This window comes from Malus domestica, chromosome 16 (genome assembly GCF_042453785.1).
Source record: "Malus domestica chromosome 16, GDT2T_hap1".
Lineage (NCBI taxonomy): Eukaryota > Viridiplantae > Streptophyta > Magnoliopsida > Rosales > Rosaceae > Malus > Malus domestica.
Window position 1 is genome coordinate 10,075,136 of NC_091676.1, and position 14,685 is coordinate 10,089,820.

General features: G+C 34.3%; 2 protein-coding genes across 4 annotated transcripts; one reads left to right on the plus strand and one right to left on the minus strand.

Annotated features, from left to right (window-relative positions):
- Positions 1-10,987: 10,987 nt before the first annotated feature.
- Positions 10,988-14,262, minus strand: LOC139192644 (uncharacterized). 3 transcript variants are annotated; one of them, XM_070814949.1, is made up of 4 exons: positions 13,756-14,262; positions 13,621-13,671; positions 13,375-13,508; positions 10,988-11,899 (listed from the first exon to the last, which is right to left on the minus strand). In XM_070814949.1, the coding sequence occupies exons 1-4, from the start codon at positions 14,065-14,067 to the stop codon at positions 11,896-11,898; spliced, it is 501 nt and encodes a 166-aa protein (XP_070671050.1). In that variant the 5' UTR covers positions 14,068-14,262; the 3' UTR covers positions 10,988-11,895. The 3 variants fall into 3 exon arrangements, with proteins under 3 accessions (XP_070671050.1, XP_070671049.1, XP_070671048.1); XM_070814948.1 differs by having other exon boundaries at positions 10,988-11,942; XM_070814947.1 differs by lacking the exon at positions 10,988-11,899 and adding an exon at positions 13,146-13,279.
- On the plus strand, positions 11,286-12,380 carry LOC103421281 (1,4-dihydroxy-2-naphthoyl-CoA thioesterase 1-like). The gene is made up of 3 exons (XM_008359304.4): positions 11,286-11,564; positions 11,681-11,872; positions 12,150-12,380. Exons 1-3 carry the CDS (start codon positions 11,415-11,417, stop codon positions 12,300-12,302), a joined length of 495 nt encoding a protein of 164 aa, XP_008357526.1. The 5' UTR covers positions 11,286-11,414; the 3' UTR covers positions 12,303-12,380.
- Positions 14,263-14,685: the final 423 nt, after the last annotated feature.

Here is a 14,685-nt window from a genome sequence, read left to right on the forward strand (position 1 = left end):
AGTTTTGCTTGGATATCTACACAACACCAGGCCTAGATCCATCATTAATGAGTGAATTGGACATCATGGCACTTATTATGGTCTAAATAGTTTAATTTTCAATTTTTGTATGTACATTTTAGCTTTAAAGTTTTTGTAGTTTAAGTTTTCGTTTTCATTAACTCTATAAGCTTAATTTCTTTCGTTTTAGGTGCTCAAAAACCGATTGAGAATGACGCAACCAGAGACAATTTGGGTACAAACTCAACTGCAAACGAAAAAAATTGTTCAGGTATATGTCTTCCATTTGTGTTTTTAAGTGATTGCATTTAGAGTTCTAACATTTGGTTATTGGAACTTATTTAAAGTGCTATGTGCTTTATCTTCTTCTTCATTTTATAGCTTTATGAGTTCTTTATGCCTTCTTTTTACGTTCTTATTTCAGATTACTTTGTATATTTGGTTGTATTCTTAAAAGGAATTTTCTTGCTTCACTCTTTGTACATATATACCATGGAACTAAAACGAAGTATGCCTATATGCAGTTTGGTTTCAGTGCATTTTATCCATCAAAATAAGAAAAGAGAATAAGTAGTATGGAGTTTCTTTTTTCTTACGGACAAAATTTCAGTTGTGTATATTGTGCTAATGCACGAGAAGTTGCTTCTTTTTTTGGATGTTACTGGCGGGTGGAAATCAGACTATTTGTTCGAAGTGTCTACCAATTAGATTTGATTGCACAAAGATAATGTTGTTGCCGTACCTATTATTTTATAGTGTCATACAACAGTATGCTTATAGATGTATGCTTCTATAAGCTATCAAAGCAAAGAGAAATTTTCTTTTCTTGGTCCGTGTTAAATGTGTGTATATATGCAGCATGATTTTATTTTATTTGGAAATATACTACCATTGCATACCTATTTACCGATTTATTATCGCAGAAGAGTACAAAATATTGCAAAGTATCTTCTATTCAACGTTGTTCAACACAATAGTAGAATAAATTGTCGCTTAATATTGTATTTCTAAGTCTAATCCTAAGGTAAACCAAAAAAAAATTGCAAGAGCGCGTGTAGAAAGACTAAATGATTTGGTGTGTATTTGTCACAAAAAAAATATTATGTGCAATTCTCTCCCCTTTTGGTTCTTTTATACTGAGTCACTGACATATTTCTTGGTTACATGGTTGTGCTTACTACTTCTCAACAGAAGGAAAAAAAACACACGATGAAGTTATATATTAAAAACAAATAGGAGGAAAGATGGGTGTTGGCCTCTCACAAATTCAAAATCAAAAACTTCGAAATGGCCCTCACATTAAAATATAAATAAGCACTTACGAAATAAGGAAACAAATTAAGCAGCACATTTTCAGGGGCATGCGTAGCGCCCGTGATAAAAAAAATATCTCTCGCATGCGCAATACATTAAACATATATCTTGACAATTACAATGAAAAATAACTAACTTGAGACATCTTTAGCAATGAGATCTTATTTATTTTCAGTAATCACTTAGGATATATAAGAAGTAACACATCTTTGGGGCGCGTAGTGCCCGTGATGCAAAAAAGTCTCTCGCATGCGCGTGAGCGCGTGCGGAGAGGCTAGTTTAATGAAAATGACAAAAAAAATATATAGTAAGAACAAAAACTAAAGTTTCATGAGTAGGAAACAAACCGATGTGCAAAACCAAATTTTTTTGTTTCAGCCAATGCCCTTGACGAAAACACCATTCTGTCAGTCAATAAAAAGCACGGCCTCTTGATCATGCTACCCCATCTTCTCGTCGGTGTTTGTTTCTGAGTTTTTTTGTGTTTGCGATTAAGTTGAATGATAGAATAATAAAATAGCATCTGATGGATTAGGTTTAATTAAGAATTAAGAAGGATAGTGTTGAGAAGCTTTGTCGCCCCAATCTTACCCGAATCAGCAAATTTGATGCTTGCCAGAGATTGACTCTATTTTTTATTCCTATTTCTTTTTATTTCTCTTTCAACTTTTTATTATTATTTTTTTTTGTGCAAATAAATTCTATGAGAGGCAAGTGGGGGAGGTGAGGTGATGATTATCCATTGAATCTTTCTGAATAATCATATTCTTATGACATTATTAATCAAAATTACATGCACTACCATCTTATCTCTCCCTAAATCTTCTACTTTCAAATTGCACCATAAATTATTTTTTTTACTATTAATTCATGTCTTTATATATAAATAAGAGTAAATTGTAGCAACGGTGCTTTAATTTTAATCAAATTGGAGCAATGGTCCCTAACTAAAAGTCAATTACCATTGGTCCCTCAACTCATCAAAATGTGTAGTTATGATCTTTTTCGTCAACTTCGTCATAATTTTGTCAAAATAAGTTATGTTGAAAGGATCATTGCTACAATTGGGATCCCTCAACTCATCAAAACGTGTAGCTATGGTCCTTTTCGTTAACTTCATTAGAATTTTGTCAAAATGAGTTATGTTGGAATGACTATTACTATAATTGGGTTAAAGTTGAGGGACCATTGCTCCAATTGGGTTAAATTTGAGGGACCATTTCTCTAGTTGGATTAAAGTTGGGGACCAATGGTAATAGATTTTGAGTTGAGAGATCATAGCTGCACGTTTTGATGAGTTGAGAGACCAATGATAATGAATTTTAAGTTCAGGGATCATTGCTCTAATTGAGTTAAAGTTAAGATATAAATAATTGTAATGTAATTTTGCTCATAGGCATATAATATCCATAGTAAAAAATTTGGCTGGTAGTTTCGTAAACAAAACAAAAATTACACATCAAATTAAAATTATGTAGCAATATTCCATCGAATTATCTTTTATATCAGCAAATCAATTGTCTTGGATTACAGATTTATAAGTCGCTTTGTTATGTCCCAACAAAAACCCAAATACAAATCAACAAAAATGCATTGATATCATACTACAAATTTGATACTTTGCGATTCTTCAAGTAAAAAAAGTAAAAATAGCTAAAATATTTCCAAAAGAAAACAAAATTATCAATTATAAACACATAAAGTTTCCAAAATTTAAAATATTCGAACTAAACACTATTTCTAGAACTAACAGTCCACTATTCTATAACTGAACACTAACTATTTCTAGAACTGAGTACTATCACTACCACTATGTCTATACCTGAAAACTGATTCTTTTTAGAATTGAACACGATTATATCTATAATTAAACATTGATTATTTTTATAACTGAACACTAATTATTTCTATAACCCAACACAAATACCATCAATATTTCTTAATTGAACACTGGCTATCTGTAGAACTGAACATTGACTTGATTATTTCTTAAACTGAACAATAGTACTACTATTTCTTAAACTAAACACGAGTATTATTACTATTTCTAGAACTTAGTATTGATATTATTACTATTTCTTAAATTGAATACGGGTACTCTCACTATTTCTCAAACCGAACACTGGTACTATCACTATTTCTTAAACTGAACACTGCTACTATCATTATTTCTTAAACTAAATACTGACTATTTCTTAAACTAAACATTGGTACTATCATTATTTCTTAACTAAACACTGATTATTTCAAGAACTGAACATGAGTACTATCACTATTTTTTAAACTGAACAATAGTACTAGCACTATTTTTTTAACTAAATACTGACTCTTTCTAGAACTGAATATATATTGTCATTATTTCTTAAACTGAACACTGACTATTTCTTAAACTGAAGACTAGTACAATCACTATTCTTAAACTGAACATTGACTATTCTTAAATTGAACACTTGTACTATCATTATTTCTAAGTGAGCACCCGAGCACCCTAGCCCCACCTGTAGGAAGCAACTCTCTGATTTGGGCCTCTAATTTTTATCACTTCCTTTTGCTTTGTGGGGGGTTTTTTCAGCCATCATCATGTACAAGAAATCCCAAACCAACTTCCCATTTTCCAACTCCCAACCATCCAAATCCAGTAACGAGTAATGCCAAATTCATGACAGTAAATTCTCTCCACTCGATTCTAATGCAAACAGGAACAAAATTTCCACACAAAATCTCAATTTCCCAAAAAAAAAAAAAAAAAAAACTTACATGTAAGAACGTCAAACTGTATTATGGACTAATAATTATATACGTCTATCCATAGAAATTTTGGGATGGGAAAGTTGAAAACTATAAGGTCCTTTTCTCCTGCATACTTTTTTTTTTTTTTTCTAAAGATAATGTTAGGAAGATCAAAATTTTAAATCAAATTTGTTAACCAAATGATATGTTACAAATAAGAATAAGTAGATTAACCAACACTTAATAATTCTATTATCAACATCGACATCATTTGGACCGAAAAAAAAAAAGGACAAATAAAGATGATAAAATGGTTTTTGTACATTAACCGCACCAGGTGAATCTTGACATAAAACACTTAGCTTTGGGCCCACATATATGGTACTATGCCCATCAAATGATGTTCCTTGTACCATGTCTGCATACGCTATCCCTTCAAGTCATAAATTGAGGCATGCAATTGCAGAGACAGAGTCTTCCAATTAGGTGGAACCGCGGGAGCCTTCCCAACCATAAATCGAACCAACCATTTTTGTGGATACAATTTCATTGTATTTGTATCGATGTTCTAAAAATCTCCGAGCTAGGCGATTGGTAATTGTTCCGATTAATGTCTAAATGTTTGAAAATTAAGAAATGACGCATAGACCTGATGAGGTATCCGTCTAGGCACCTGCTTAGGTTGCGACTCACTTAGACAGAAAATAAATAACTTTTATTTTGTGTTTTATTTTTTTTAATAAATTGTAAGAGACTTGTGGAATAGTTAAATGAACCCACATTATATGCTTGTTCCCCATGTTTTCATTATGAACACACAATAATATATATGTAATTCTATTTTTGTAGTTTATGATAAAATTATATATATTTTAAGTATAAACAGATACTTATTTACACGAAATATAATAGATTTACTTAAATCCGCATAATCTACCTAAACGCTAGGCCCAACTCGCCGCCTGTCTAGCGCCTAGCGTATTTTAAAATCTTGATTTGTATTTCTTGTGAGAAAGTCTTTTATAATAGTATTCCACCTCTACTGACTCGATTACAAATCATCGACGACATTCAATCAAGTCTGTTGTTTCCTAGTCTCAGAAAATGTGACCCAACTGCTATCCTCATCTGCAAAACCAATACAAGAAGAAATTTTTAGTTGTGACGGGAATACAAGTAGTACACCAGGTATTTTAATAGGAATGGTGAAAAATTTTATTTTTTAAGTTATTAACTTTTTAGCACACATATCCCACCATTTGTTTAGTGACACGTGGTGTACCACCCCGTGTACAGGTCACATTGAAAAATCTCTCCCAACCAGGAAAGAGTCCAAGGTTGACTCCGAACGAATGAATCCTCGGGAGGCTGCAAGCAATAAACTGAACTCTGAAACGCCCTTTGAGCACTTCCACCGGGGGTGGGATAGGCCGGCACACAGCCAAAAAAATGGCCTGGCACTTGGGGAAATCTCTCCAGGCCAGCCCAAAATTGACAGACCTTGGGATTGGCCTACATGACGTCAGGCTGACGTCATGATCTGAAATCGGTGACGACAAACTCCATCTCCGGCGAGGAAGACGGCTGGACGACGCTACCTTCGAGGACGAGGCCGCCGACCCGGAACTTGCTGTTGAGGACGAGCTGGTCTTGGAAGCTGTTAAGGACGATGACATACAAATTCGGCAATGTAGCTGAAGGTCAGGGTGTAGGTCCAGAGGCGGAGGGTTTGGAGCTGGCGAGCCAAGGAGCCGATGTCGACCAGTTTGGGGTGGGTCATACCGCAGAGGGCGGTGGAGAGGAAGCAGAGAGTGAAGAGGAGGTGGGGATTTGATGGAGGGTGGAGATGGGGGGTGGATCAATGTGTTCTGGTCTGAGGAGCATTTTTGGGGAGAAACTCATAAAGTAAAAATCAAATTATTAATTTTTATTATTTTATAATAAAAATTAATAATATTTTAATAAAATTGACTAGGCTATTTAGTTTTAGGGGTGGAGATACTTTAGTCTATTTCTGTTCACTGTGGTCTATTACTGTTCACTTGAGTGGATAAATGCGCTGAGTGCTGGTGCAAAGTCTTTAGGGGTGGAATTGCTCTTATAGCAATAGTAGGGTTGCTACTAATCTTTTCAGTTCAATGTAAAAAAAAATTGCGATTAGTTTGTATCCTCTTGGCAATGTTCAATAAGTTTACCATGGATGGAACCTTGCTGGTTAGGCGGGACACGTTCGTTGCCAACCCACTACTCAAGAGGAGCACATATACGGGCCAAGACAAACGTTAGTGGTAATTTGGAGGCTCGATAAATTATTTTATTTGTGTCAGTTTTATTAGGCTGATTTGATATAGGATTTGTCCTAATTATGAAATAAAAGTATGACATGATTTTTGGTTAAAATACAAAGTATTAAAGCTATTTTTATTAATTTTTTCTTTAAAAAATTATTATTTTTATTATTATTAAATGCTTTTAATTACTATTATTAATATTAAATGCCAAAAATGACACATAAGTTGTCAAATTTGAATTTTGTATTTAAAATTTGACATCTTTACCTTCAATGCTACGAACTTAGTGCTACATGTCTCTTAGCCATTAAATTTGATAATCACAAATATTAAATCTTCTACATTAAATCTCCACCATTTATTACTTTTTTGTAGCACTCAATGTTCCGTACCATTAAATAAAAAGAAAAACTAATGATAAGGGCTCCAAAACTTTGAATTTTAACCAAAAACCATATAGAAAGTTTATTTAATGGTTAGGACAAAACCCAACATTTAATTAGTTCAATCAACATGGCCCAACTGAAATAACTTAACGTGTGTCCAATTCTACCCCTGACTTTTACTCTGACAGTGTTTTAATTTTTCCGTTTGTTATTTTTTTGTTAGTTTATTCGGGAAATAAACAGAGCAAAGTACCCACGCAAGCAATCGGAAACAACCCATATAAACGCACAGTCAAAATAGCATAAAACCCAAACCCCAAAAACAGTCAGTCAACTCCAGTCGCACTGCCGCCCTCAGCTCAGCCCACAAAGCCACACAACCGAAAGACAATCTTTATTCACATTCGAATTTTTTGGGCTATGGCTTTGAATAAGTGAGGAGCTTCAGATACCCAGATGCAGAAGAAGAGGTGGGTAGCATTGGCTGCACTGAGGAAGGTGCTAACGTGCATCATACCTCAATAGTGCTAATGGCTCTCTTCTCTGGGGTGTTTGATGCTTATTCTTGTCAGTTGGAATTTGGGACTTTGGGAGACTCTTTCATATCTTCCTCTTTTCTATATAGCATGTGTATTGATGCATTGATGAACTTGTTCTTATTTCGTCGGGTGCTTTGAGAGGTTCACTAAACCATTGTGTGTTCTTATTTCGTGTTTGAGAGTAGCTGACCGACTAAATCATAGAAGGTTAATCGTATACCGTTGAAAATTTTGCAGGGAAATAAAATTGATGCAGGCTCTAAAGCTGTGCGTGTACTCTAAAGAGTAAAAAACAAGTTAAGAATGCAGAGTGTAGAGTTTAGAGGGTTGGTTCCACCACCTTTTTTTTTTTTTTCTTTTTTTTTTGAGTTTTTTACTCTTTCCTTCAATGAGTATTTTACTTTTAAAAAAAATAGTCAATGTTCAATTCTAGAAATATTATGTGTTCAGTTTAAGAAATAGTGATAGTACCAGTGTTCAATTTACGAAATAGTGATAGTACCAGTGTTCAGTTTAAGAAATATTCAATGCTCACTTTAAGAAATAGTAATAGTATTGTACTTAGTTCTAGAAATAGTTTGTGGTCAGTTTACAAAATAGTGATAGTGCTAGTGTTTAGTTTAAGAAAAAGTCACTGTTCAATTCTAGAGATAGTCTGTGTTCAATTCTAGAAATATTCAGTGCTCATTTTTTATCATGTGGTACTTTCATGCATTTTATTTATCCTCATAAAATAATACATTGTCTCCATGAAAGTTAATTTATCAATTGTGTCAGTAGATTAGAGGTGATACAACCCACTATGATGCAGTTGTGAATCCAGCAGCATCTGGAGTACTTTTAGCCGGATTGAAATCAGCTCGGTGCGAAACAATGCCTTGGAAAGACAATGAAGGTAGAGCTGAATGGAACGAGGATCCCTGTAAAGTCATTTCTTGATTATGTTGACCCTACTTACAATATGATCAATTATTATCATATGCTTGTTGATTAAGATCAAAATGCTTAATTATTATTATTATTCTATTATTTTTTTAAACGAACACTAGTACTATCACTATTCGTAAACTAAACACTGACTATTTCTTAAACATAACACTAGTACTATCACTGTTTCGTAAACTAAACATTAACTGTTTATCAAACGAAGATAAGTACTATCACTATTTCGTAAACTAAACACTGACTATTTCTTAAACGGAACACTAGTACTATCATGGTTTTGTAAACTAAATATTGACTATTTATCAAACGAACACTAGTACTATCACTGTTTCGTAAACTAAACACTGACTATTTATTAAACGGAACACTAGTACTATCATTGTTTCGTAAGCTAAACACTGATAATTTCTCAAACGGAGCACTAGTACTATCACTATTTCTTAACTGAACATTGACTACTTCTTAAAATGAACACTATTTCTTAAATTAAACACTGACTATATCTTAAACCGAACAATAGTACTATCACTATTTCATAAACTGAACACAAGTACTGTCACTATTTCGAAAACTAAACATTGACTATTTATCAAACGAACACTAGTACTATCACTGTTTCATAAACTAAACAATGACTATTTCTTAAACGGAACACTAGTACTGTCACTGTTTCGTAAACTAAACACTAACTATTTCTTAAACGGAACATTAGTACTATCACTGTTTCATAACCAAACACTGACTATTTATTAAATGAAACACTAGTACTATCACTGTTTCGTAAACTAAACACTGATTATTTCTCAAACGGAACACTATCACTATTTCGTAAACTAAACACTGACTATTTCTTAAACGGAACACTAGTACTATAACTGTTTCCTAAACTAAACACTGACTATTTCTTAAACGGAACACTAGTACTATCACTGTTTCGTAAACTAAATATTGACTATTTATCAAACGAACATTAGTACTATCACTGTTTAGTTTACTATTTATCAAACGAACACTAGTATTATCACTGTTTCGTAAACTAAACACTAATTATTTCTCAAACGGAACACTATCACTGTTTTGTAAACTAAACACTGACTATTTTTTAAACGGAACACTAACACTAGTACTATCACTGTTTCGTAAACTAAATATTGATTATTTATCAAACGAACACTAGTACTATCACTGTTTCGTAAACTAAACACTGACTGTTTATTAAACAGAACATTATTATTGTTTCGTAAATTAAACACTGACTATTTATTAAACGGAACACTAGTACTATTACTGTTTCGTAAACCAAACACTGATTATTTTTCAAACAGAACACTACACACACACACATGAGTTCAATTTTATAATGAGATAGATCCAAGGCAATTGCATGAGACTTCCAAACATAATTCAAACCAAACATAATCATATACTAGTTTCCAAAAAAAAAAAAACATAATCATAAACGTTGATGTGAGTCTCGCACTTTAAGTTTCACTAATCCAAGAAATCTTCCCTTAACCTTCATTATTTTGTAGTGATTTGTGTAGAAGTTTGGTGATACACTCGGTGAAATTATGTCATTTTCGAATCTAAACTTCATTATTTTGTAGTGATTTGTGGAATTTAATTTTTTTTTAAAATTTATTTGATGGGAGGCGAGGCGAGGAATTGGAGATAATTAATTATGTTGGGGGTTAATTGGTATCGACTGGCAAAAGTTTTTTTTTTTGACGAATCCTCTAGAAAATGGCATATTTGTAAATAAATGAAAGTTTAATTCTAACAAAAGTGGGCTGACGGAAGGCTGGGGCATGGATGGAAAATGAATTTCTTATTTTGCACATGAGGCTTCTTTATTTTGGTTGTTCTTTCTAGTTTTTGTCCTTTTTCATTAAAGTTTAAGTCTTTTTTATTAAATAAAGTTAGTAAATGATTTTTTATTAATAAAAAGTTTGAAAAAGCCTTTTTCATTAAAGCTCTCTTTTAATTTTCGGCCATCTGATTGGATGAATTGAAGAATATCAACGACAGAAATTATCAAGAAGTGTGTGAGAAGTAAAATGGGGTGTGTGGATAGTACACCCATATATATATATATATATATATATATATATAATAAAAGAAAGTTGGAATTGATTGGGTTTCTCAAGCCTAGACAATAGACGTCCCTTCAGGAGGAAGAGGGGACGACGAGAAGAAAAAAAAGAAAAAACCAACAGCAAAAAAATCATAACAGGAAGACAGAAGTAATTGGCTGACAGAATGGCATGTTTGTAAATACAGAAAAGTTTATTTTTAACTGAATTAGCAGACAGCATGAGGTTCCGTTAGGGGTAGTGCAGGAAAAAATAATATTTCGTTTTGGGCTTTTATTTCAGCCCATGTGTATTCAATGTTTGTGGGGCTTAATATAAATTGTTTTTGTCCTTACGATTAAATATGAAATCCTTTTGGTTAAATAATAGTATAGGGTGGTTTTTGGTTAAATTAAAGGGAATTTTAACGAAAAGCACCCGGTACTGTTCACTTTAACGAAAAACCACATTTTTACACTAAAAAGTCAATCATGATACTATTCACTTTACCCTTTATTTTGTCCTTATCATTAAAACTCAAAGTTTTCAAGCCCTTTTCATTAGTTTTCCTTAAATTAAACTTAACTCAAGCGCTTTTCATTAAAGCTCCCTAAATAAAAATCACTAATAATGACAAGAAAGCTTTTTTCTTTTTGACAAATAATAACGTTAATAGGTTAAATTATTAATTGTTAAAAAAAAGGAACCAGTGAAAACGAACTCGCACCAACCATTGAAAGGCATAACAAAACGTCATAAGCAATTAAAAGAACAAAGGTGGGCGACAGATGACGAAGACCAGTAGGCGCTTAATCACCTCCTCCTCCTTTCCCCACCTAACCTACGTCCTCCCCCAATGTCATGTGTGAATAGCCAAACTACCCTTCCTTCCTTCCCTGTGAACCTCTGGCCACCGGTGGACCCTCCAGAAATAGACAAACCGTATGCCACCACCACCAACCAAACACCAGAAAATGATAAACCAATCAAAACACGTCGCTGGTGTGTGTACATTTATATATTTATGATAATTCTGACCCCCAAATAACAGCAAATTCTTACCATCCACTCAAAGAGTCTAAGGGGAATTGAATTGCCTTGGTTTCATATATTCTGAGATTCATATTTGGTGCAGATATGGCTTCTCAGTCCCAATCTCAGCCATCAGCACCGCCATCGAAGACATCGGTTCTGGCAGCTCCACTAAGTGCATTAGGGTTCGAGCTTGAAGAGATAACACCCAAAAAGGTCTCTGGTCGCCTCCATGTCACTGAAAATTGCGTCCAGGTCGTTTCTCTTTTCATGTCACGAATCTGACCCTGCTCAACTTTCTGAAATATGTTGTTATTTACAGAAGCAAAACACGTGATTAACTTCTTACCGTTCTTTTCTGCTGAGAGCAGCCATTCAAGGTGCTACATGGAGGGGTATCAGCACTCATCTCTGAGGCCCTGGCTAGCATCGGAGCTCACATGGCCTCTGGTTTCCAAAGGGTGGCCGGGATTCACCTCAGCATCAACCATTTGAAGCGCGCCGAGCTCGGCGACCATATCTTTGCCGAAGCCTCCCCGGTCAACGTCGGCAAAACCATTCAGGTAATCCTCTCAGGTCTTCATCATCAACTATCATTTCCAATTAATTGCAATTCATAACTGGTAAATGATGCTACATACACAACAGTTATAACATTCTATTTCAACATAACTTCCTACTGAAATAGGTTTTATACTAAAGAAATGTGAATGCCAACACCCAATTATCCACATTGGTTTTTCATCTTAAATCAGTTTATCATTTCCTTTCCTGTAACGAAATTGATCAACGGATTACATCATTCAACGATTGTTTTTGGGTTTGTCTATTTTTGGGCAGGTTTGGGAGGCAACAATATGGAAGATTGATCCTTCAAACTCAAACATCAAATCCATAGTATCCTCATCAAGAGTTACTCTTTTAAGCAACATGCATGTGCCGGAGCATGCGAAAGATGCCGGTGAAATGCTCAAGATGTATGCCAAATTATAAACTTTGTTGTACCCTATTCATGTTCAACTCTGCTTGTTATGAAACCAACAAAGAAATCAAAGACGCTTTGAGTTAGCATTATATTCCAAACAAACAACTCGAGATGAGATTGTCAAAGTTAAGAATTTCTGTCAATTTTTGAGTGTGATCAGCACTAAACACAAGGGACTTCAAAAGCCTGACTTGCATCGACATGGTACAAGGAACAAGATACATTGTACTGATGATCGCAGTCCAAATTAGGCAGGTCGATCACACAAATGAGTTAGACCGAAAAATCATGATTCGACCTGATCTGCATATAAAGCACCCGTTTGATGGCCATTTTGGTTTTAATATTTACTTTCCAATTTTTGTGATAGAGATAGAGGGGCAAAATGAGGAGTGGAGAAGGATGAAGAGAGCTGGTGGGAGGGAGGAGGAGGAAATGGAGGTAACTATATGAAAGCAAAAACAACTTAAAATTGTTTTCGAATTTTGGTTTCTAATTTTCTTATTGTGTGTCATTCCATCCACACTCATCGCTCATTTCTTCCACCGTCCTTCCTTTACTCTTCTTCATTCCCCTTCTCCCTTGTACTTTTCCTCCGTCAATACCAAAAAAGGATGAAAGCAAAAAGCTAAAAACGCATGATTATCAAAACGGGCCCAAAGTTTGTAGCTTTTTAATAAAGAAAACTAATGAAAAGGACTTGAAAACTTTGAGTTTTAATGATAAGGACAAAATAAAGGGTAAAATGAATAGTACCATGATTGACTTTTTAGCGTAAAAATATGGTTTTTCGTTAAAGTGAATAGTACCGGTGTTTTTCGTTAAAGTTCCCTTTTAATAAATCATGCAACTTAAAAATTGAAACTTTTATTAAATTTGCAAATACTCAATACAAGAGCACACATACATACACACACCAAGTTGAGATTAAACAACAAATTGTCACTCTGAATTCTTGCCAAACCCAGTTGTGGAAATCTGTTCCCTTGAAAACCCAAAAAATTCAAACCAGTATGAGCAAAAGCATGTGTTTTTAGCAATGTGAGAGAATTGGGGAAGCAAGAAAATGCAAATGGTTACCTGAGAGCAGCAAGCTGCTTGGCCAAGTCGTTGATCTCAACACCGGAAAGTTTGAGAGAATACAACGTTCCGGGAACCTCCCGGTACACCACATTGGATAGTTTTCCCACTGCAACTGCCAATCTTCTCATAGCCTGAAATCCCAATAAGCTTGATTAGCTCATAAATTGATAAAATGATTGCATTGCTCAAAATTCAAAGCTGAAAAATATGCAGTGGAAGTGAGTGAGCAAGTGAGTGGCGTACGTTTATCGTTGGAATGCGAAGTATGGCGACGGAGAAAACTGCCGCAAAAGCCTGCAGGTTCAGAGCGCCATTAACACATTAAGCATCGGTTACTGGTTAATTAACAATAAGGGCAAATGGGTAAATGGGTTTTACCGCGGAGAGGACAAAGAGGAGAGAGAGGAGGCCCAACTCGGCGGTGGGTCGAATCCGCAGAGCTTTGACGGTGCGTACGGACGGAGTAATAGCAGAGGAAGAAGAAAATAGCAGCGGTTGCGTTTGGGAGGATGGAGTCGTTGATTTGGAAGTGGGGTTTGGGAGTATCCGCCGTTGCTGCGTCGATACAGAATCTACAGATGGAATATTGGATTTCTGGGCAACTACAGAGGCGGCTCTGCGGCTGCCGCCGTGAGGAGAGCTCCGCGGCTTGACCGCCATGACCACTGGAAGCGGCTGAACCCACATCATGCCTCTTTAATCTGTTTGCTCTATGTCTGTCTCCAAACGTCATGCCGTAGTAATTAAGAGGTATTAAATTTCGAAAATTATGAGTTTGGAGTTAATTTGTCCGCTCACCAACCTTCCTCTTAATGTAAATATATAATATATCAAACATATTTGTCGATTTGCTCTTTAAATTTGTATAAAGTTGTCGATTTGCTTCTTAAATTTGTATAGAACTGTCAATTTCCTCCATGAACTTTAATTTTTACCGATTACCCGCCTGAACTTTTGTAAGTTCTCATCCCTCTTTTTGCTATTCAATTGATTAAAATCTTATTCATTTTCAATTTTTTATCAAGGTCATTGGGTATTAATAACATCATTAATTATTTCAATAATAAAATAATTTTTTTATTTCTAAATATATTCATTTAATGTTAAAAATGTTACAATTAGTATATTTATATTATGACTAAATTTAAATAATATATTTTTAGTTTTAGTTTGTGCCCATTTTTAATTTGTACCAATTTTCTTTTTAGTTTTAATTTGTACCCATATATTAATTTCTTTTTGTGCCCATATTTTTTAAAGTTTATTTGTATTTGTACCCATATTTTTTTTTATTTGTACTTTTTATTT

Coding starts and splice junctions, on each gene's coding strand:
- LOC103421281 (XM_008359304.4), top strand. CDS start 11,415: ATGGCTTCTCAGTCCCAATCTCAGCCATCAGCACCGCCATCGAAGACA. Junction 11,565..11,680: donor TCACTGAAAATTGCGTCCAG/GTCGTTTCTCTT, acceptor TGCTGAGAGCAG/CCATTCAAGGTGCTACATGG. Junction 11,873..12,149: donor ACGTCGGCAAAACCATTCAG/GTAATCCTCTCA, acceptor ATTTTTGGGCAG/GTTTGGGAGGCAACAATATG.
- LOC139192644 (XM_070814947.1), bottom strand. CDS start 14,067: ATGATGTGGGTTCAGCCGCTTCCAGTGGTCATGGCGGTCAAGCCGCGG. Junction 13,509..13,620: donor TTCGCATTCCAACGATAAAC/GTACGCCACTCA, acceptor TTGGGATTTCAG/GCTATGAGAAGATTGGCAGT. Junction 13,280..13,374: donor AAGCAGCTTGCTGCTCTCAG/GTAACCATTTGC, acceptor TGGGTTTTCAAG/GGAACAGATTTCCACAACTG.